The 22,909-nt window shown below is 38.4% G+C and overlaps 2 protein-coding genes across 2 annotated transcripts in view; both read left to right on the forward strand.

Annotated features, from left to right (window-relative positions):
- The window catches only part of smchd1 (structural maintenance of chromosomes flexible hinge domain containing 1), a 36,898-nt gene extending 32,118 nt beyond the window's left edge, over positions 1 to 4,780 (forward strand). The window contains exons 44-49 of the mRNA XM_083542111.1: positions 623 to 732; positions 1,517 to 1,587; positions 2,533 to 2,707; positions 3,615 to 3,782; positions 3,977 to 4,087; positions 4,418 to 4,780. Coding sequence (XP_083398237.1) covers positions 623 to 732; positions 1,517 to 1,587; positions 2,533 to 2,707; positions 3,615 to 3,782; positions 3,977 to 4,087; positions 4,418 to 4,425 — 643 coding nt within the window. The 3' untranslated portion in view covers positions 4,426 to 4,780. The remainder of the gene's footprint in view (positions 1 to 622; positions 733 to 1,516; positions 1,588 to 2,532; positions 2,708 to 3,614; positions 3,783 to 3,976; positions 4,088 to 4,417) is intronic.
- Positions 4,781 to 5,541: 761 nt separating this feature from the next.
- Positions 5,542 to 22,229, forward strand: emilin2b (elastin microfibril interfacer 2b). Its single transcript, XM_083542142.1, has 8 exons — positions 5,542 to 5,790; positions 6,259 to 6,381; positions 8,605 to 8,792; positions 8,994 to 10,499; positions 17,169 to 17,330; positions 17,455 to 17,502; positions 20,961 to 21,092; positions 21,169 to 22,229. The coding sequence occupies exons 1-8, from the start codon at positions 5,645 to 5,647 to the stop codon at positions 21,489 to 21,491; spliced, it is 2,628 nt and encodes an 875-aa protein (XP_083398268.1). The 5' UTR covers positions 5,542 to 5,644; the 3' UTR covers positions 21,492 to 22,229.
- Positions 22,230 to 22,909: the final 680 nt, after the last annotated feature.

The following is a 22,909-nucleotide window of genomic DNA, read 5'->3' on the forward strand; positions in this document are numbered from 1 at the left end:
ATGCAAACAAAGCAGCGGTGAACTCTGGTAGTTAGTTATTCAGTGTTGTACATTTTATTGCCAGATCTGTTAATGGAGTATGATAGCGCTTATGCTTCTTGCCAAAACCCCTTTTTTTTTTTTTTTTTTTTTTTTTTTTTTTTATTATTATAAAAAAAAAAAAAAAAGACATGCTGCAGTGAGAAACTAGTGTTCTTCTTCTCATTCCAGCAACAGTTATAATTTTATAGTGTAGAAATCGTTCAAAAATGGCACTTTTGTAGATATAATTGGATTTAATATTAAGTAAAGCCTGTAAGGGGAGTTCCTTGTTAACTCCAAGTAAAATTATGACAGTCATAAACTGATATTTCCTCTACTTTTTTTCTCTACTTTTTTAAATCAATTAAAATCATCAAACTATTTATGTGGGGGGATTTTTTTTTTTTTTTTTTTTTTTTTTTATAAAAATCACATTTACTAGTAGGTTTGGATTAAAGGGAATGTTCATCACAAGTTGGTGAATGAGGTTTAAAAGTGTATATAGTGGGCTTAGTCACTGAGCTTTTCAGCTTTTCCTCATATTATTTGCCGCTGCTTTTATGTGCGTGCGTGACCGGTTTTATGTGTGTTTCTGCGTTAGGCCACTGCCCCACATCCGGAATGGTCAAACTTTGTTCCGTCCATTAGGAAACCCCGTGTTTGTCAGAGATCTGCTCATTTTTCCTGAACATGCAGAAAGCTGCACCATGGGTGAGTTCTCAGAGCAACACACAGTCACACATGACTCTTCTCCTGCATTCTTTATCCTCCTCAAAGCCATTAAAGATGGACAGATTTAAGTCCGAGCTGAATCATTATTTCCAGGTTGAGTCATGTAGGGTGTTGAGTGGGTTAGTAGCTTTAGTGTTCCCACTGTGTTGGGTTTTCATAGCAGTGGCCCATGATGTTATGCGGCATGATGATCTGCTGTGTGAGTAGACTAACTTCCCCTCCCAGATTGTTTCCAGATGACAGTTTCAGCGTGGGGGCTGCCATCATTTACTTTCATGGCTGGGGGTAGTTGTGTTCTCCGCGTGCAGGGTTAACTTCTGTAACTAGAAAATGCTGCATGTATATGCGTTACTGTGAAGGAGCCCCTGGAGTCTGGATTGTGCACACAGTAAAATGTTCCCTTTGTCTTGTAAATCTAGATTTGTGTTTGTATGTGTTCCATTTTTTTGGGGGGGCTTTAGATTTTTAAATAAATTAGATTTCAGTTGTAACAGATGCGTATATGTTTGGTATTAACAAGGTTGCACAGTGTTTATGTAAGCAAAACCCCACTTTGTTATTTTTCCACTACCCAAAGGTAGTCCTTGTGTGTGATCATTCTATAAACTACATTTCAGAGTCCAAATTGCCACCAGGGGTGGGTGGGGTGTGTGTGTGTGTGTGTGTGTGTGTGTGTGTGTGTGTGTCTCAGAAAGAAAAGTTGAAACAAGTTGATTTTTACCTCAATTATACAGTCTGTTTTCCTTTCTTTTTTTTTCTCCAGTCTTTGCCAATATTCTTGGTGACACCATAATAGTGGATGATTTGGATTCCGCTAACCATTACCGCAAGGGGGTAAGTGTGTGTGTGTGTGAGAGGATGATTTCTGACATTAAATATGACACCACAAACAAGATGCAATTTTGACTTAATAGAATGATGAAACTAGGGCTATTTTTAACCTGAGTGGAGGAAAACAAAACAACGATTCAGAGCTATAATATAAAAGTTTAATTGAATGCACATTGGCCTGTGCCTGGTGACATTTAAAGAAGTTTCCACAGATCCTGGTAAGAGTTAAATGTTTTTTTTTCCTGTTTAAAGGAGAACTCGGGTAGACACTAGTTCAAAAAGTGAACCTGAGACAAACAGAAGTTTTCATTTACGGATGTGTGCATTTAGTAGAGAAATTCTTCGTTTGATTTTAAACCTAAATGCCATTCGTGTCCAGTATAAACTAGAGGATTTTCCTCGCAGTTTTAAAACATTTGGATTGGACTGTGATTGATTTTTTTTCTTTTAATGAGATTGTCCTAAAAATGCAGCAGTTGAACTACACAGCTTGAAAGAATTGTGGAAAGCAGAGGCCCTGTGTTTTTTTCCTTGTAGTAGCTTACCTCCCCTGTACAAAAGCATCCTATGGGTAGCCTGGATTATGTAAAAAAATAACAAACTTTTTTTTTTTTTATCAAAAAATTTCAACACACACAAATGTGAACATGTGCCAGATCTTACAACTCCAACAACAGCGTATTACAGGGGTCCCCTTTAACAGAGCGCATAAACACCATCAACCTGAGCATGCTGAGCATGCTGGAGCAGTGAAACCAGTGTCCAAAGAACAGTCACATATGAGAGAATTTCAGTTCTGTAAACACTAAAATACTGTTTAAAACCCTGTAAATATACATAAATATAGTAACATTTTATTGCTTGCTATAGAAGTACACATTACTCTCGGTTGAATCATTTACACAATTACTTTTTACCCAAATTTTTCTGCTGTGTCTTGTTGTCCAGGTTGTCCAGAGTAAGATGCAGTGTCCCACTCTGCTGACACGGAAAGGGGAACGTATCCGTAGCAATGGCAAGTTTGGTGGTTTACAAAACAAGGCGCCACCAATAGAGAAGCTGAGAGGTCACGTATTTGGAGCACCACTGCCTCAGGAATATCACACCATTTGCAAGCAGAAGGGTAACTCTAACTGACTGACTTTTGCTTTGTGCCATTTCGTCACCTCTGTGTATAGCGTTTGCGTAACCTACACTGTTCCTTGCTTGAATCTTTTAGTAGATTTTTTTTTTTTCTTTCTCCCTTTGGGAATAGCACAATTCAAGTTGATTGTTTATGAATGTCTATGATTTATCCTTTATAATTTTTCAGTGCATGGCTGTATTTCAGTCCTATTTAGGACAGAGGCACCATTTTAACTGTATACTTAGTTTAACAAAACATTCATCAATTGTTCATGAATACCATTCATGTGTGGCTATTAGGGAATTGTTTTATTAGTAGAAATGGGGTACGTGTGTGTGTGTGTGTTCTGCAAAAATCTAGATATGTTTGTAGTTTCTAAAATGGCAAATTTGAACACTTCTGCTTAACTTGCATTAGATATTGGCGATCTCAAGGAAACGATCAGAGCAGAGTCCGTCTTGAACTGGGAGAATCCCTCTATGATGCGGACAATATGGTGTATTCATGCACCGTTCGTATTATATTTACACACAATTTAGCATTTTATTCATTTTGAAAAAGATGGAAGAAATGCATGGGGATGTTTTGTTTAGGCCACTTTCAAACCCTACCTTGGGTGTCTGCATGCAAAGTTCATGCAAGGTAATGAGCCCGTTTATAAACGCAGCAAGAAATACAGTAAAGACAACCAAATAGCTAATTGTGATTTCTCACGTGTTTCTCATTCCGTTTCTGAACTTTTCTGATCAGACACCCGATAGAAAAACGTCCATGATGCATCATCACATCGTCACAACCGAGAAGCGTGCTTACGCAGAATTAAAACCGTTTTAAATGTCAACACATTTGGAAAAGAGGTCAGAAGAACTGACGTGTGTGTTTGTGTGTGTGTGTGTTTGTGTAGAGCTGCTACAGCAGTACTCTGTAGCAGTAGAGAATGCATTAAAAGTCAAAGCTGACTATGAAATGCACATGGAGTATCTGCAGAGTCCTCAGATGAAGAAGAAGAAGCAGGAGCTCCAACAACAAGAGAAGGCGCTCAGAGAAATCGAGAAAGAGCTTGGGAACGAAAGTGAGTGGACACTTTTGTCGAGTGACGTGTAGTATGCGTGTTCTTTGTTTTGGGTTCTAAAGGAGCCACACGCTAATGATCAGGTTGGTCCTGCAGGAAAATGGATGATGGACAGACCGATAAAAAGAAAAGAATTTCGAAGCGTTTAGTTGATCTGCATGTTCAAACTTGCTTTCTTTGCATGCTTTCTTTAGTCAGCTCTCCTGTGCGTACCTCCCCTGGGTCAGGAAAAAGAAACCTTCAAGACGAGGATGAGGGGTCTCCTTCGGTAAAACGGCCTCGACGTAAATCCCGCAGACTACTGGGTATTAAGCTTTTTATACAAATTCGTTCATTCAGTCCGGCAATTCTAATCATGTGATCGGGAGCTTCAACAGTAGACCAGTGTGTGCAACATTTTATCAGCATTACGATCAGCTACTCTCTGATTTCTTTATTTTTGGTGGTAGAAAAGCTAAACAACCGCAGCTAATGGGGTCTTCAGCAAAATTCCCTTCCTTGTGTGACACATTACTAGACTGTGATTTTAGTGTCAAAATTGTGCAAGATTCAACACCTGAGTTTTCATTGAATGGAGATTTGTGTAACGTCAAACTAATATTGTAATATCTAATACGTCTTTTTTTCTTTTGCAGATACTTAAATGACCATCTCAGAAGTACAATAAGTGCCAAATAAAGTGTGTTTATTGACGACTGCAGCATGAAGGTGTTTGAAAACGAAAAACAAATCAGTTTATTAAATGTGAAGTATTTTCTATCCGGGAGTGCAGTCTATCTGTTTTAGTTGGAACTTTTTTTTTTTTTCTTTTTTTCTAATATATTTTTTTATATCTATCTATATATGTGTAAAAGGAACTACTATTGCTACATGTCAAACTGTTTCTCTTTGCCTTGAACAGAAAGAGAATTTTTTTACGTTATGGACCATGTCCACACTGACCTTTTTATGTTTTTTTGTATTTAAAGGAGGAAAAAAAAATATATGTTTTTACTTGATTCAGGCTCCGTTTCTTTACTGAACACAATCATGACACTTCATATGTTATATTTTCAACATGAGTCAAACTTTTTGTTGAAATCATTTCCACCAACACTGTATTGTGAACTGCTCTAGTGGCATGCGTGGGGACATTTGTAGACACAGTAACACCTTTCTGTTTTGGTGGTTTCTTTAAAAGAACGTTCTTCAATTATTTTTTTCCTTCTGAGTACATACACCGGATTGCTCAGGATTAAGTGGTGTGTTGGGTTGTTCATGATGAAGCCCAGCTGGGGATTTCCTACATAATAAAAACGAATTTGTGGGAACGGGATCCTAATGCATTGCAATGATCCAGTAACTCAAGGAACCAGATCATTAAGTCGTAGCAGCTGCCTATTAATAGAAATTGAGCAGTGAGTTTGATATATTTCATTCCTAGATCAAAGTACAAGCACTTATTCAATTTTTTTTTTTTCTAATCGAGAAAAATAAATGAAGAATTTCTAAGTCACCTTGGTAGATTTTCAGAGTTTATTATACAGTGGTTGGCATTTAAGGGTGGTCTTGTTCTCGCGCATGCGCACATGGAAATTTATCCAAGGTGGGTAGATTTGAAGAATCTAATTACCGAAATGTTGGCTTTTTGTGAAAACTGCACAGGTCAGTTGATGGGGGTTTTTACTCGGAAACCTTGAGATAATGTGAACAGGGCTGAATCATGGCTTGTGTTGATCTAGAAGAAGGGGGTGGTGTGTTGGGGGGGAGCTAACATCTGTACAACTCACTCACTGGCGCGCGCGCTCAGAACAGCAGTCAGCCTCACACACCACCAGCAACGTGGACTTTTCTTTCATACTGGATCTTGAAGCTGTTTGAAGATGAAGCGTGGATGCTTTTACTTTTGGTCACCGCCTGCAGCGCTTCTTCTTCTGCTGACTTTCTCGGTAACCTGCGCGACTCCTTCCAGATACAGTTTATTCCAAGGCGCTCCGTATTCCGCCTCGATCCCGAAACAACGCAACAAGTGAGTGTCTTTTCTTCAGAGTGCAGAAAGGTTTTAGCCAGATGTTGACCCTTAGAACACGTGTTTCTCCTTTTTCCTAACCATTTATCAACTTAACTTTTTACTTTACGCGACTGGGTGGGTGCATCATCTGTACCTTTACTCTGTCTTTTTATACCTTGTTGAAATAATGTCTAAATTATGAGTACCTATTTTGACCTTATGATCCCATAGTAACCTTAATGATGAAGATAGTTTGTCAAGTTTATGAGTGGTGCTTTCCTTCTATATTTCCTATTAATCCATGTGTTTTTGTGTTTTTCTGTACATTTGTGATTCCACACTACTGTACAGCTTGGATCATATCCACCATTTGAATGAGCACATCATATATTCATCTTAATTTTGAGGAGCATTTGCATAAGATGGCTAGATGATCATGGTTATTCAATCATTATTTTTGCATTATTAATTGTTTCTATTTGACAGAAACTGGTGTGCATTCGTAGTGCACAAGAATGTGACTTGCGCTGTGCGTGAAGTGACCGAAAGTGTGGAGTCCGACAGTGCACCCTGTCCTGAACATCAGCCCCACTGTACTCAAACTGGAATGTAAGTTCACCTAGAACATACGCGTAGGTACACACTTTTATCGCTCACCTGGGTTCTCAAGTAATGAAAAGGCCAGAGATTCATGCTGGCTCCGACTTTACTGTGAAGTCGGGCAACAGAAAGGAAGGAAAGAAAGAAAGATGCTTTGTATTTGTCACACGTACTTTACAGCACAGTGATGTTAGGATGCTGGGGTCAGAGCTCAAGGTCTGCCGTGTTACAGTGCCACTGGAGCACAGAGCGTTAAGGGCCTTGCTCAAGGGGCCCAAGAGTGGCCACCATTTACGGGGCTTGAACATCCATAATTCCGATCAGTAAACCAGAGAATTCACCCCTGAGCTACCACCTCCCACAGGAGAAGTCGTCTAATACTTCATAGTAGACGGAGCAAAACCAATTTCATACTAGCATGAACAATCACATGAATCAGTAAAGTAACAGGATGACAAGAAATCGAATTAACAATAAATTCCACTTGCCGCTTGCTTTCATCTATTTGCGTCCAAGTTGTTAGACTGCAAAAGTCATATCACTGTGCTTCAATTGACGTGAGCTGTTAGTTAACATAAGTTTTTATTCCAATATGGTACCGCATTTCTAAAGTTTTCTCCACTGCCTTCTGTACCTCAGAGCCTTTACGCAATGGCAGCTGTTTGAAATTTAAAAGAATGTATAGAAAATGTCTGTTGTTTGCCCTTCTGACTATTAAAGCTTTCAGAGAGCTTTTTAGACTTCACACACAAACATAAGGTGTGCAGGAGGATTTTTTTATTATTTGTATTTAGAAAAAGGGCATAAAACACCACTGTTTTGACTTTGCTGCTGAAAGTTTGGAACAGAAACTTGGAAAAGTCTGTCAGGGGAAAAAAAAGGGGGGTAAAAACAACAACTGGACCCCTGGGGGGAGGGGGTCCCTAAACACCATCTGAAGAGCCTGAACCATATTGCTATCAAGTTTGAATCATATTACCTCAGAATTGCACTAGCACTTTAAATAATTATTTTTATTTTTTGGTAGACTCGACTTATTCCTTTTTAACTACATTAGCCTTGTGCACGTCTTGGGCATACTACTACATTGATTGATTACATTTGGGGTAAGCAGAAATATTGTGCAAAGTTAAGTAATCAAATTATAACATACTTTTTCCTCTCCATCGCCAAACACACGCACACACTTGCTACAACATGCTGTTTGACGGTCTTTTCACCCAGTACATGTATACGTGCAACACGTTACAGATTCCATCATTTTCATTGCAGGAAATGACTGAAGTTGAGGTCACCGTAGATCACCAAGACATTAGTTTAAGTATAGGCGGCACGGTACAGCCGTGTCAGCCATATTGATTACTTCTCAAGAAGCAGTTGCTCATGTCTTCTAGAAGCTTATTTACAATAACATTAAAAGGACACTGTAGAGCCTCAGCTAAAGCAGCCAATTGTACACTGAAGTCATGGGATCTGCCAGGGATTGTTGCAGCAATACTGGATTGAAAAAAGGAGAAATTTGAACGTCGGTACACTTGGGAGGAAAAAACTTTACATTAGGAATTATGTAAAGGATTACACCCAGCTTACAACGTCAATGCATGAGAACTGGTTATTGGTTACTTTTCAAACGACAATGATCTCTCCCTATTTAATGTCAAATTAATTTACTTGAATTTTTAGCACTTATATACATTTCTCTGGGTGGAGTTCAAAGTCAAAACTGATTGGTTTAATGATCCCGGAGGTGGAAAATTATAGGAAGCACTTATGTAAGGCATCCAGAATGACTTGTCCTCTGTGAGTTTATGGTTGACTTCTGGCATTTGTTTTGCATGTGCTGTGTGTGAGCTCATGCTCTCTCTCTCTCAAACACACACATCACTACCCCCTGCTTTGCAAGCTGCTCTCCAGATGTGCTTTAGACTTGAATTAAATCAGAATGAATTATGGGCTATGTATTGCTGTCATGCACTGTTTCTTTTTAAAAACGTTTGGTATGTATAAGGGCTTACGACTGCCTATGCTGACCAAGCGATCATCCATACTAGATCAGGTGCAATTTGTATTTCCCCAAAGACCAAAAACCCCAGAATTATCCTCCATGGGATATTAGAATATTAGAATTTACAGGCGACATGCTAACTTTAACTGGAATATGTACTGTCGTAAACATTCCTATTTTGATGTCTGTCTTTACTTTAATTGATAGTTTCCCATTTGTGTATTTAGATACCGCATTATAACAAGACCAGTGTACAAAGTTGGCTACAAGCAGGTAACTGAACTGGAGTGGAGGTGTTGCCCAGGTTACCGTGGTTATGAATGCATGGAGTCCAAAGATGTGCTCCCTCCTCAACTTCTCCAGGAACCACGGCCAGATTTGCTACCAGTCCACAAACCGCAACAGAATGTACTTGGTAGGACTTGTGCTGCTATAGAAGTTTGAGAAATTTCAGATCAGAGAAAGTAGGACATGTAGGAGATCTGAAGACTTTTGTTAATTGTTTTTGTTACCATGCATGAGTATGTAAAGGTTTTGTGGTTTTATTCATGTTGATGTTTTAAGCATACATTTATTTAGAAATAAAATGCAAATTCTGTTTCCCCATTTGGGTTAGATGTTTCCCCTGGTTCTCATTCTATGACACAACCTGGGCAAAGTGGACAAACCAGGCACCCATGGACTGAAGGTGGACAGTCTGGAAATCATCGGAGTCAACATGATAGTCATCGAGTTCAAGATTTAGAAAAAGAAGTACAGCGACTTTCTCAAACAGTTTTTGACATGCAGTCTGCCATGACTACTGCCAATGCTAACTTGCGTATAGATCTCCAAGAAGATGCAAGTAGGATCATCCTGAACCTACTTGGCCATCTGCGGCAGCCACAGGATGCACTGGCTGGAGTCACTGAGAGCATTGTTCTGCCCCCAGACCTTACAATTCCTTCAGGTCCTAATGAGCTTCAGAACCAGGTCACCCAACTTTCAAATGCAATTAGCACCAACACCCACACCATTCAGGGCCTGGAGGCTAAGCTCCAGCAGATTGAAGACCAGATGAACCAGTTGAAAGGTGCAGCCAGTGGTACCCCGGTTCCAATCCCTTCCTCGACCTTGTCCACTGAGTGCTCATGCCAGTCTTACATTGATGAAAAACTTCAAGCTCTTCGTAAAGAGCTGCTAGAGGGAATGGATATTAAAATGGCTGATTTGAAGAACTCTTGTTATTACAAAGTGGAATCAGTCAAAGAGCAGTGTGAGGAGCAGGAGAACTCCTACCTAAGTCTTACTGAGCTCCTCGAATCTAAAGAGGCCGACCTGCGCCAGGACATCCAAGACCTCAGGCACCTCGTTTCAAACAGCACTTCCAGTGGATTGGAGGTGGCACAGTTTCAAGATGAGATTCAGAGCTTGAAGAATGTCTATCAGAGCTTGGCAAGTGCTATAAATGTGACAAACACGAAACAGAAGGCTTTAGAAGAGGCACTGAACACAAGGTTTAACATAGCAGAAAAGAGTGCAGAAAAGCACCGCCTCAAACTTGAGGAGAAGTTGAGAAGTGAGATAACAAAAGAACAAGCGGCACTAAACGTAACTCTGGAGAGCAAGATCAGCGCAGCTCTACAGGTCTTTGGCGACATGCAATTGCACACCATGCCAACTGATGGCCAAAATCTATTAGAGATGGAATATCAAATGCAGAGTATGAGGGGAGAGGTGAGCTCCCTTATGCAGCATGTTACGCAATTGGAGAGCTCGGTCCAAGTTTTTAATGAGTCCATAAGCCAAAGTCATATGGCCGGTCTGTATGACAAACTTAGTGAACTGGAGGAAGCGTGTGGAAAGAATCAAGAATCAGCCAATAAAGTGGAAGAGATGTTGTCTGGAATGGATGGACGGGTGGCCACTGTTGAAAGGGTCTGCGGTAGACTGGAGCCAATGTCAGACAGTCTTAAGAGAATTAAAGATGGACTCAACAAACATGTCAATGGCCTGTGGAACTGTGTCCGAAAGCTCAATAGTACTGTCCTCACTCACTCTACAGACATCAACACACTAAGAGAACATACACACACCACAGTGGGCACGGAGCATGGAACCACCAACACGCCGCAGTACACAGGTATGTATCAAATAAGTTACAAGTATGGGGAAATTGACCAAACAAAAGGGGGATGAAACACAACAGTAAAACAAAGAAGAAAAAGGCAATGATGGTGTTGTATGATGTGGCTCACTGGGAATGATGGAACTGTTCCTATAACAGCATTCCATACGTTTTCTTTATTCCTGTTATACCAAAACAGTTTTCCAAATGTTAAATTTTAACAAATGACACGTCGTGCTTTTATTTCATTTTTTAACCATTTCCAGTTACTTTTAATGTTCTGGATCTACAAGACTAGTCATTGGTATCAGTTAAAATCCTGCTGTCCTGTAGACTTTCCTGTATTGGGAAACTTACTGACCTCTACAAAGCACTGACCCTCCCTCACCCCGATACTCTTTCTTTATTTCAACAAATGTTTATTTATATATATAATTTTTTGTTAGCTGAACCTTCAATAAGCTGTTTATTGCAGAAAAAAGAATGAGAACAAGCGCATTAATGCATCCAATTAATTGGAACAGCTGCTGATAGCTTTGATATTGCAATGTATAATCTACTTGTACAATGTCGGTATTTTAAATGTGTCCGTAAATTATAATGACATTCATTCAGACTGTATAACTTTCACTATTTAGTTGAGACCCTGAACAGCAGCTGTGCACCACCTGGAAGTAACGCTTAGATAATGTTTAGGAATCCCCCCCTAAAGGTTACTACTTGGAAAATTATTTTACTTGGGTTTTTGTGTGCCTCTAATATGTGTTTGTGAAAATGTATTTAACCCTTCGTGAGGCCCAAATATTTTATAAGGACATTTAGCTTTTTAGCTACAGTTATTGAAAGTGCCTAGGAAATATGTTGAAATAAATGGGAGTGCATGTGTGCTTATAAAGTAGGTAGATAGTTTTCTGTGTACTCTGATTGGACACACATGTCGCCTGCTTTTAACAAGATGAACCCCAGAGCTGAGCCAAACATGAGCTCTATTTTGTGAAATAGAGCTTGAGAATGTGAGCGAGAGGGAAAAAAATCTGCTTTTCATTTGACCTGGATTATAAAAACAGTAAAGATTAGCCAATGGGCATTTAAAACCATAAAAAGCCAGTGATGTCTTGGCAGTATTCCAGCATTTGAAGAATTAGGGGTCATTTGTGGTGGTGTTCTCGTTTTTAGATAATTACTTCACTCTTAGTTACACTTCCCCCGCTTTTATTTAACCAAATTTAATAGCGAATATAAATTAAGTTTGGACTGAAATGATTGTTTAAGAACACGTTGCTATTGCACCCTGTATAAGTTTTATAACCCCACAGTTAGTAAACACTTAGAGTGTAAACGAACCATTTAGAGCTTTATTGTTTTAGTGGGCTGTGTTACAAATGAATTGGTCGCACTCACTTTTTTTATTTATCATTTTTTATTTCCTGTTTTGTGGATAACATCTTGTGCATAACTTGAAATTGCTAAATGAGAGCCATTTGCTAGTAAATGCGCACTTTATTTGCACTGCAGTCAGTTGAAAGTTTTTGAGGTACCGAGGTTGAGGTTCTCCCCAAGATCCTTCCTGACCTTTGAACTATGACTGCTGTGGTTTCTCTGTGCTGTCGTCTTTGTCCACTCTCAGTTGAATATATATATAGACATTTTATCTGAAGTACTGGAGTCACCTGATTACCAGACTTCATTTTCAAGAAAAGCTATCAGCTTTGCCCTGATAATAAGCATGTGAGTAAGACAAAGAGTTTCACAATAATTCCTTGTTAAAAATCTAGACCTCTCTGTTCAAAATATTAATATCTAATTGAAAAGCTACAACCCCAGTTCTAAAATAGTTGGATAAAATGTAAAAAAAAACAAAACAAAAAAAAAACAGAATGTGATGATTTGCAAATCTGATTTTGTTCACAATGGAACAAAGAAAACATCAATAGTTTAAACTAAGAAAATGTCAAAGTTTAAGGAATAATAATGTCATTTTGAATTTGGACATCTCTCAAATAAGTTAGGACTGGGCAACAAAAGACTAAAAACTAAGGGTTACTAAAGATTATACTAAAATTGGCAACAGTTCAGTAACATCATAAAAAAATCTTCAATTAGTCGTTCATTTGTGGAGCAATTTCAAAATAATGTTTCTCGACATTAAGTTGCGAAGACTTTAAATATCTTATCAGTAGATATCATATACAGTAGATAATAATGTAAAGAAAATATTCGTAGAATCTAGAATCTCTGCACAAGGGACAAGTGAAAATCAATATTGGATGCTTGTCATTTTCAGGCCCTCATGCATTTAATCAAGCATGATTTGGTAATGGAAATCACTGCATGGGTTCAGACACTTTCAGCAATTACTGACTGAACACTTCACCAGGTTATCCACAAATGCAGGTTAAAACTTTATCATGCATGGAAGAAGCTACATATGAACATGATCAAAAAATGCCGATGCCTTCTCTAGGTCAAAGGTAAAATGTACTGGGGCTAAGGGGAAAACTTCTTCGGTCTGATGAATTGAAATTTCAAATTCCATTTTTGGAAACCATGGATGCTACTTCCTCTAAACTAAAGAGAAGAGTGATCATCTGTCTTATCAGCTCTCAGTTCAAAAGCCTGCATTTCTGATAGTGCTTTTCCAGGTGTGAAAGCTGCCCGTTCCATAAACACACATGCAGCCCCATACCATCAATGCTGAAGGTCTGTACAGCTTTTAAAGAAACATGCATCCAGATGACGTTGTTTTTTTTTTTTTTTTTGTTTTTTTTTTAAGGGAAGGTTTATTGCATATTACAGAAAGACATTGCTTTATCCCATACTGCATCTATTACAGCTGCACTGCTTTCTAATGGTAGAGTCTGGGTGCTGAACTGGCCTGCCTGCAGTTTAGACATTTCCCAATTTGAAAACATTTGGCACATCGTGAAAAATACAACCAAGACGACACATGTCAGATGAGCATCTAGAATCCTGTATCAGGCACAAATTGGACAACATTCTTTTTCCAAAACTTAAACAACAGGTCTCTTCATTTCCCAGTTCCCCATATATGGACTGCTGTTAAAAGAAGAAGGGATGCTACGTAGTGGCCCTCTCCCAACATTTCTGAGAAGTGTTGCAGTCATAAAATTTGAAAAAGATTTTCCTCAAAATGTACATTTACTCAGTTTAAACATTTGCTATGATTTTTGTTAAATTGTGATTAGCATACGAGTTTGAGATTTGTACCAATCATCCAGTTATTTATATTTTGCATTTTTGGGAATTGGGGTTAAAATACTGGTGTGTTTTCATACACACTGCATGTCTATGGTTGTAAGGATGTAAGGTGGCTTTTTAAAGAGCTAAATTAGATGGTTAGTGACCCGATGACATGACGTGTTAAACAAGTCAGTGTTAAACTGATGGTTTGGTGATGGAAAGGTAGAGAAGTTGTGTGTTTCTTCTTATCAGTATCAAAACAGATGCTTCTTTTGTTCAAAGGAGAGGGACTAAAAATTAGCAGGAGCAGATGGTTTTAACATGAGGCTTAGATATAAACCTTGCAGGACAACGAAAATCTATTTTCCAAAAGCTGTGTGTGTGTGTGAGCGAGAGAGTCAAGTTTTGTGGGGTTTTCCTGGTATGCAGTGGTTAGTTTACCTTTTACCTACTTAAATGACACCAGGATAAACTACGGTGTAGGCAGTATGGTGCAATGGCCAATGTTCCAAGGAAAACCTTGGAACCTAACATTGATATGGATGCTACTTAAATGGATACCACCTACTTAAACATTGAATCAGGTGTCATACACTGCACCAGTTCATGGCAACAGTATTTCATAATGGCACTGGTCTCTTTCAGCTATGCTTTCTGCAAAAATTGTTCAAGAATAGTTTGAGGAATATTAAAAAGTGTTCAAGGTGTTGAATTCGCCTTTCAAATTCCCCAGATTGAGTATCTGTGGGAAGTGCCGGACAAACAATCTGAACTATGGAGGCTTCACCTCACTATTTAAAGAACATTTTTGCTGCTCATTTTGGTGCCCAATAAATGTTTTGTGGAGTCATGTCCTCATTGGATCAGAACTATTTTAGTGGCACAAGTAAAACCTACACAATATTAGGCAGGCGATTGTAATGTTTTGGCTGTTCATTTTGTATATATATATATATGTATATATATATCTATATATATATATATATATATATATATATATATATATATATATATATATATATATATATATATATATATATATATATATATATATATATAAAATGTGTGTGTGTGTGTGTGTGTGTGTGTGTGTGTGGTGTGTGTGTGTGTGTGTGAGAGAGAGAGAGAGAGAGAGAGAGAGAGATCATTAACCGTTCAGTAGCAGCTGATCCATTGCTACAGATTGTGGGGACCAAATGGTAAGCCGCATAACTAACCAGTGAAGTGTTTTATCTAAAAGTGTTTATCATTTCTTGGAAGTGTGCTACATATACAATATATATCCAAGCTTTATATTGCTTTTAAGCAGTCAAACTATATGACCGGATATTTTCCTTTGAAGAAACCTCTTCTTTCTTTGACTCGAAAATGTCTGAAACAATGTCAAGAATATAAAACTTTTTTTTTTTTTTTATCAATGTTTAAACCCTATCTGTGTTTAGGTGTATGGGGAATAATTCAGTCCAGCTGTGCGCTCAATACTGTCATCATCGAGGAACACAACTGCAAAGTTACTCCTCGAAACCTTTCACTTAATTTGTCTGAGCCTCTCCTATTTCTTAACTTTTGCATTATAGCCATGCCAAATACATACTCATAGCCTCCAGGGAAAGATATAGAGCGAGACTAACCTATAAATAAGCCCTAATGTGGTCATTCGTTTGGCTCAGCCTTACATCATAGTAAGTGTTGTTTGAAAAGCAAGCAGCAGTGAACATCACAATTTGCTAACTGTGGTTGATCGTGGTGTGTTCAGTACTGGCTCAGGGATAGTTAGAAAACAACCTGACGTGTGTGGGCCAAATGTACCCACAATCATTTTGAAAAAAATGTAAAAAAAAACCAAACAGAAAAAAAGCATTTTAGATTTGCTTTTTGTGGCTTGACGACATGGAAGTACAATATGTTGGTTTGCCAGAACTTTTGATTTTGCCTTTATTACTTTTAAAGTGGTGTCAACCAGAGCAGTAGACTATAAGAAAGTATTAACATATGCTTTTTCTTTTCAGCCATATATGGTTCTTTTCCAAACTGTTACCACAAAAATGTTTTAGATTACATTTACATAAATTAAATTTTTCCCCCTCAATTGAACTAGGAAGTGGAGTTTATTTTAACAGCAAATAAGAACTGGGATGTTCAGAAAGCACATACAAATCTTATGCTTATGTGTCCACAAACCTTTGTCCATTTAGTGTAGCTTTATGATCGGGTCGTATTATTGTCTAAAGCGGCAAATGTCCTGTGATGTGCAAACAAATAAAAGATACTATATTGTAAGTAACTGCTGGAGAATCCCATGTACAAATACGAATTAGCAATATGCCAACAGACACCTGAATTTAAGTAACCTAGATGCTAGTTCTTGCTAAAGTGCAAGTTTCCAGATGCCCACACAGTTTAATTAAATGTTAATTAACATATTAAATAAATAGCCATATATTCAGTATGTATCCTTGATATTTTCAGTAAACCAATGCACAATTGTTACCAAAAATTTAAATAACCATCACAAAATAGTTTACATATTACATATTACATTACAAGACAATTGGATCCAAATAGATTGTGACAAGAATCAGATCAGATCAGAACAGAAAAATAATCCATATAGAAGAAGATGGTGAAGGTAAGAAATGTGCAGGCTGGCAGCTTTCAAATAGGTGTACAATTATTGATTAATAAATATTTGATTGCTGAATATTGTACCATAATTAAAGTAGCTGATGTAGGATTATGATTTTGCATACCATTGCAATGAACACATACATGCCTGACACAGAATAAATGATTATATTTATAATTAACAATCGAATGATTAATTAGTTAGAAACTAATTGCTATGAATACAGGTGCTATCAGTTATTTTCTTATAAATGGCTTGTTTGTCATTGTTGCTGATGCAAAGTAGCCCTTCATTATTAAACACCTAGGATACAATCAATCTGTGAGAGCACAGGGATATGAATGTGAATATTTGATCTGTTAACTGGTTGCACGTGTCAGATTTATTATGTGACTTGGCCAGAGAAAAGCCGTAGCTATCAAACATTGTTTATTTAATCACCTCAGTGTAATAGTAAAGGAACAGATCAAACAGGCCAATTAATGGAAGGTTTGTGAAGAAATATCATGTTTCCTTATATAAGGATTTTTTAGTATTTTTTAAATACAAAAATACAGTAGTCTATTTTGATACATGGTGTAGCTGCTGTATTTTGTAGTTCATTTTGATACACTTAAAGTTAAGGTATTTGGTATTTTATTTTAAAATACATTTCGATGTATCTTTGCCCAACCCTGGCAACCCTGGTCAAAATGGTCCTTTTTTTACGCACAGTGTTGTGTGTGTTGAAGTTGTGATTAGAACTTCGGATCTATTGGAAATAAATGGGCAAAAGTGAAATTAGTCCTGTCAACATCTGTTAGCTTCATCATGACTACTATTATATTTCACTGCTCGCCTTTCTCCTAATTTTCCAGGTGCTCGTTCTGGTTTGGAGGACTCTAGTGTTGTTCTAGAGAAAACTGCTCCAGTTTTAGAGTCTGGAGAAGCAGGTCCACCTGGAACCAAGCTTTCATCAAGCCCCCCTCAGGGCAGCAATGGCAAGAAGACACCTGTTAAGGGCTCTGCTACAGCTCCAGGTGAGTAGCTTTTACACTTCATTATTGTTTCTTTGTGTCATAATTTGTTACTACCATTTGTCTTAATGGCATCTTAGTGTGCTTTGACAGTGTTAATGACATGTTTTGTGTGTGTGTGCTTCAGGCTTTTCTCCATCATCCACAGTTTCTGTTACAGCTCATATACGTCCAGGTACTTTTTATTTATTGTTTTTGTAAAGTGCCTGTGGCCTAGTAGCAGCATACAGATCAATACAGTTAATATAGATATTCGTCAGCTAAATTGACTTATAGGGTGTTATTTCATTGACCTTCAAAAGTGTATTTTATGAATTTCTTTTTTTTTTTTCCAATTAATATATTTATATGAAAATGTCATTGAATGTGTATGTTCGTACTTGTGTATGTATATAGGGCAAAATAAAAGAAAAAAGATCAATTCCCCAAAGTGGTTCCCCTGGTTGCTCAAGCCAGTGCACCCTTAGTGCCGGTCCCAAGCCCGGAAAAATGGGGAGGGTTGCGTTAGTAAGGGCATCCAGCGTAAAACATGTGCCAAATCAAACCTGTGGATTATGAAGCAGAGTTTTATACCGGATCGGTTGAGGCCTGGGCTACTGTTGGCAGAAGGAGGAGAATGAGAGGAGGAAGACATCTACAGAGGCAGCAGGGAAGCGAGAAGTGTAGGAGCGTGGAGTTTCGGGTTGGTACTTTACTATGACTGGTAAAGGGAGAGAGGTAGCTGATATGATGGAGAGGAGAAAGGTAGATATCTTGTGTGTTCAGGAGACCAAGTGGAAAGGAAGTAAGGCCAGGAACATTGGAGATGATTCTGAAGGAAGCGTACAGTAAGAGTGTAGTGGAGGTGAAGAGAGTTTCTGATATGGTGAAGATCGTGAAGCTGAAAGTTAAAGGGGTGATGATAAATGTCATCAGTGCCTATGCTCCACAAGTGGGCTGTGAGATGAAGGGGAAAGAAAAATTCTGAAGTGAGTTAGATGAAGTGGTAGATGGTGTAACTAAAAATGAAAGATTGGTGATTGGGGCAGACTTTAATAGGCATGTAGGTGAAGGGAACAGAGTTTATAAGAAGGTGATGGGTAGGTATGGTCTTAAGGAGAGGAATGTGGAAGGGCAGATGGTGGTACATTTTGCTAAAAGGATGGAAATGGCAGTGGTGAACACTTATTTTAAGAAGAAGGAGGAGCATAGGGTGACGTATAAGAGTGGAAGAAGGTGCACATGTTGACTATGTTTTATGTACGAGATGCAACCTGAAGGAGATTGGAGATTGTTATGTGTTGACAGGGGACAGTGTAGACAGACAGCATTGGATGGTGGTCTGTAGGATGGTTTTGAAGGTGAAGAACAAGAGGAGAAGTGTGGGGACTGAAAGAAGAGTAAGACGGTGGAAACTGAAGGAGGAAGAGTGTAGTGTAAGGTACAGGGAAGAGGTCAGACAGAGGCTCAATGGTGGTGAAGAGGTGTTGGATGATTGAGTAACTACTGCAGGAGTGATGAGGGTGGCAGCTAGAAAGGTACTTGGTGTGACGTGGAAAAGTGAAAGAAAGTCAAAGAGACATGGTGTGGAATGAGGAAGTGCAGGAGAGCATAAGGAGAAAAAGGTTTGCAAAACAGAATTGGGATTGACAGAGTGATGAGAAAAGTAGACAGGAGTACAAGGAGATGTGGAAGCAGGTATAGAGGGATGTGGCACAAACCAAGGAAAAGGCATATGAGGGGCTGTTTGGACACTAAGGAAGCAGAAATGGATTTGTACTGATTAGCCAGGCTGGGAAGGATCTGCTGCAAGTTAGAGCAATAAATGATGGAGATGGAAATGTGTTAACTAGTGAGGAGAGTGTGTTGAGAAGGTGGAGGGAGTATTTTGAGCAGCTGATGAACAAGGGGAGAGAGAGAGAGAGAGAGAGAGAGGGAGGGGGAGGGGGAGAGAGGATAGTGTTAGTAAGGAGGAAGTGAGAGGAGCAATTAAGAGGATGAAGAGTGGAAAGTCGGTTGGACCAGATGATATACCGGTAGAAGCATGAAGATGTTTAGGAGAGATGGCAGTGGAGTTTTTAAACCAGATTGTTTAATAAGATTCTGTAAGGTGAGAAGATGCCTGAGGAATGAAGAAGGAGTTTGCTAGTACCGATCTTTAAGAATAAGGGAGATGTGCAGACCTGCAGTAACTACAGGGGAATTAAGTTGATCAGTCACACCATGAAGTTATGGGAAAGAGTAGTGGAAGCCAGGCTGAGAGAAGAGGTGACCATCTGTGAGCAACAGTATGGTTTTATGTCGAGGAAGAGCACCTCAGACGCATGATTTGCTTTGAGAATGTTGATGGAGAAGTATAGAGAAGGACAGAAGGAGTTGCATTGTGTGTTTGTGGATTTAGAGAAAGCGTACGACAGGGTGCCGAGAAGAAGAGTTGTGGTATTGTATGAGGAAGTCAGGTGTGTCAGAGAAGTATGTGAGGGTGATGCAGGACATGTACGAGGACAGTGTGACAGCAGGAACGACAGACTGGTTCAAGGTGGAGGTGGGACTGCATCAAGGATCGGCTCTAAGCCCTTTCCTGTTTGCAGTGGTTGATATTTGCAGTTACAAACAAGTTTATTAGAGGAACAGCACATGTAGGACGTTTTGGAGACAAGGTGAGGAAGGTGAGATTGAGACGGTTTGGACATGTGCAGAGGAGGGACATTGGGTATATGGGTAGGAGAATGCTGAAGGATGGAGCCACCAGGAAGGAGGAAAAGAGGAAGACCAAGGAGGTGGTTTATGGATGGGGTGAGGGAAGACATGCAGGTAGTTGGTGTGAAAGATGCAGATGTAGAGGACAGGGGGGTATGGAGATGGATGATCCACTGTGGCGACCCCTAATGGGAGAAGCTGAAAGAAGAATTAAAAGTTCCTTCTCATAAAAACATAAAAAAATGTTTTACATGAATTGTCTTCATTTATGTTTATCATAATGCCGTTAAAAGTTGAAAACTGAGTGATACATGGAAAGGCAGTGTAGTGATAAAAAAAAAAAAATTTCTGTTGTGCAGCAGAGTACATTTTAATGGCACTTAGCCAAACATACCATGTTCTTCTCTACATTTAATAGGTGCTGTGTATGGTCAAAGCTGGAACATGCTAAAAAATTGTCAATCAACATAATGTGTTCATAACTATGGAGGATTACATAGCCAAATACCTTTCAGTGTTCACAGAGAAACAGAGATTGCTATAGTGCGATGTAAGGAGAGTCCAGAGGGACAAGATTGCAGAAGGTTTTTAAAGCCAGACACAAAAACAGATTTCACCGAAATTTCTATATGTTGGAAAAAGTTGACGATGAGGTAATTGTTCGGATGTACATCCTGACTAAATGTGAACTCATTACAAACCCATTGAGCAAATATAAAACATATATTTAATGTTAGGTTCAGCATATTGTGACATGGGTTCATGTGCAACCTGATACATAAAATGTTTAGTTTTATGGTTTACTAATGATAATTTTAGTAGATTTAGTGGTTGCTATAAAACATAGAACTATTTTGTGTGTATATTTTTACCTACACTGCTACTAATAGGGTATTGTGTAATAAGGACACCAATATGAACTTTTCTATTGTGTTACTAACATTTTCTGACTAGGTCCTATGATTATAAGTGGTCCTGTGTCCTTTTCGACTGGTCTGTCCCTCTTACCGTTTTCTGAAGAGGTCGGCATCATCCGCTTTAACAGAGTGCTGCTGAACGATGGAAATCACTATGACCCACATACAGGTGTGCACCCATGCATAGTGTAGTATATGTATATTACTATTGTATAGACAAATAAAAACTTCTGTTTGTGTTTTAGGTGTATTCACTGTTCCAAGTGATGGCCGGTACTTGTTGAGTGTCGTGATAACGGCCCAGAAAGGAGAACGAGTGGAAGCTGTGCTCTCAGTGGCCAATCGTAGCATCCAGAAGCTCGTAACAGCAGGAGCAGAGGGGGACACCTCTACAGGGTGCCTCTGTGGAGGCTCTGCCTCTGCCTCTGCCAGCCTCATCCTTGACCTTAGACAAGGTCAGAAAGTGGGCGTTGTAAAGACATCAGGGACTCTGGCAATTTCATCGTCCACTGAGGTCTTTTCCACATTTAGTGGTGTTCTACTGTATCCCCTGTCAGCTAAAAGATAACGTAAAACTAAAAGAATGTATCATACGAGTCAGATTTTTATTATTGGAGTGCCATAGAAATGCACAGTGCAAATAGTTCTGCCAAGATCAGGGTAGAGGTCAGATATTAGATATCACTTTTTAAAGATTTTAAAGAGACTAAATGTCAATGTCCATAAATATTTTAATTCTTAGTGTCAAACCACTACACTCACTGTCCACTTTAATAGGAACACCTGTACACCTGCTCATTTATGCAATTATCCAATCAGCTAATGATGTGAGAGCAACACAATGCAGAGCTTTAGTTCATTTTCATATTAAATATCAGAATGTGTGGAAGAAAAACTGTTTTGTGACTGTAACTGTGGCTTGATGGTTGGTGCCAAATGAGCTGGTTTGAGAATTTCAAAAACTGTTATCTCCTGGGATTTTTACACTAAACTGGCTTAGACAGAATTCTGTTCTGTTTGAAAGAAAGCCTTGTTGATAAGAGAGGTCCAAGGAAAATCGCCAGATTGGTTCGAGCTACCAGGCAAATTGCAACTCATGCTTTTAATGATGCTTTTAAGCTGTGTGGATTTTCTTTTCTGATCTCTTTCATCAATGCCTCAGATCACAGGATGTTTTTCTTGTTTGTTTTTTCCACACCATATTGTGTAAACACCACATTTAATGTGATCTTGTTTTTCACCAAAAATGCGCAGATAAAATATAGGTTTGTTCCTGTTTACATAAAATGCCACTAGTGGGTTTTTTAAATATTCTTGTCTGTGTTTCTATAAAAGTTCAATGCTTGAACAAGCAGTTGCAAACAAAATAGTTAAAGGATACATTTCAAGATGTTTTTTGGGGGGCTTCTCCATTATTTGTACTACCCACGCAATAAATTGTCAAAGAAAAGAAAAAAAAAAGTTAATCTCATTTAAAGATTTTAAAACAATTTTCATTTATAGATGATAATTGTGTCATCATGTGGGTGTGTAAAGGTACTTGTTTAAACTGTGTAATAGACTGTATGTAAAAAACATCCATCTTTACCCGTTCTCACTGTAATTTAGTTGAAATTGCAGTACCGGATGGTGTAAACAAATTTACAAAAAGCATATTACGTAAAGAAAGTTTTTTAAAATTGCACTTTATTGCAATAGTAAATACAAATATAAATTAACTTGAATTTATTTTTTAACTGTGGTGTCATTTATAGGAATTTGACAGTTTTCATGTTACATGTTACTATAAATGAGAGCACATTTTAAAATATCCAACTTTTATCAAGCACAAGAAACTGTCCAAAAAACCTCCTATTGCAAATTAAGAATTTTATAGTTTTTTTTTTGTTTGTTTTTGGTCTAATAAATATATATTTACACATTAAAATTCCAGTCCTACAGTAAGTCAGAAACTGCTATTTAGAACTCTGACTTAACATAAAAAAA

The sequence above is a fragment of the Silurus aristotelis genome, assembly GCF_946808225.1.
Source record: "Silurus aristotelis genome assembly, chromosome: 5".
NCBI classification, from domain to species: Eukaryota; Metazoa; Chordata; class Actinopteri; order Siluriformes; family Siluridae; genus Silurus; species Silurus aristotelis.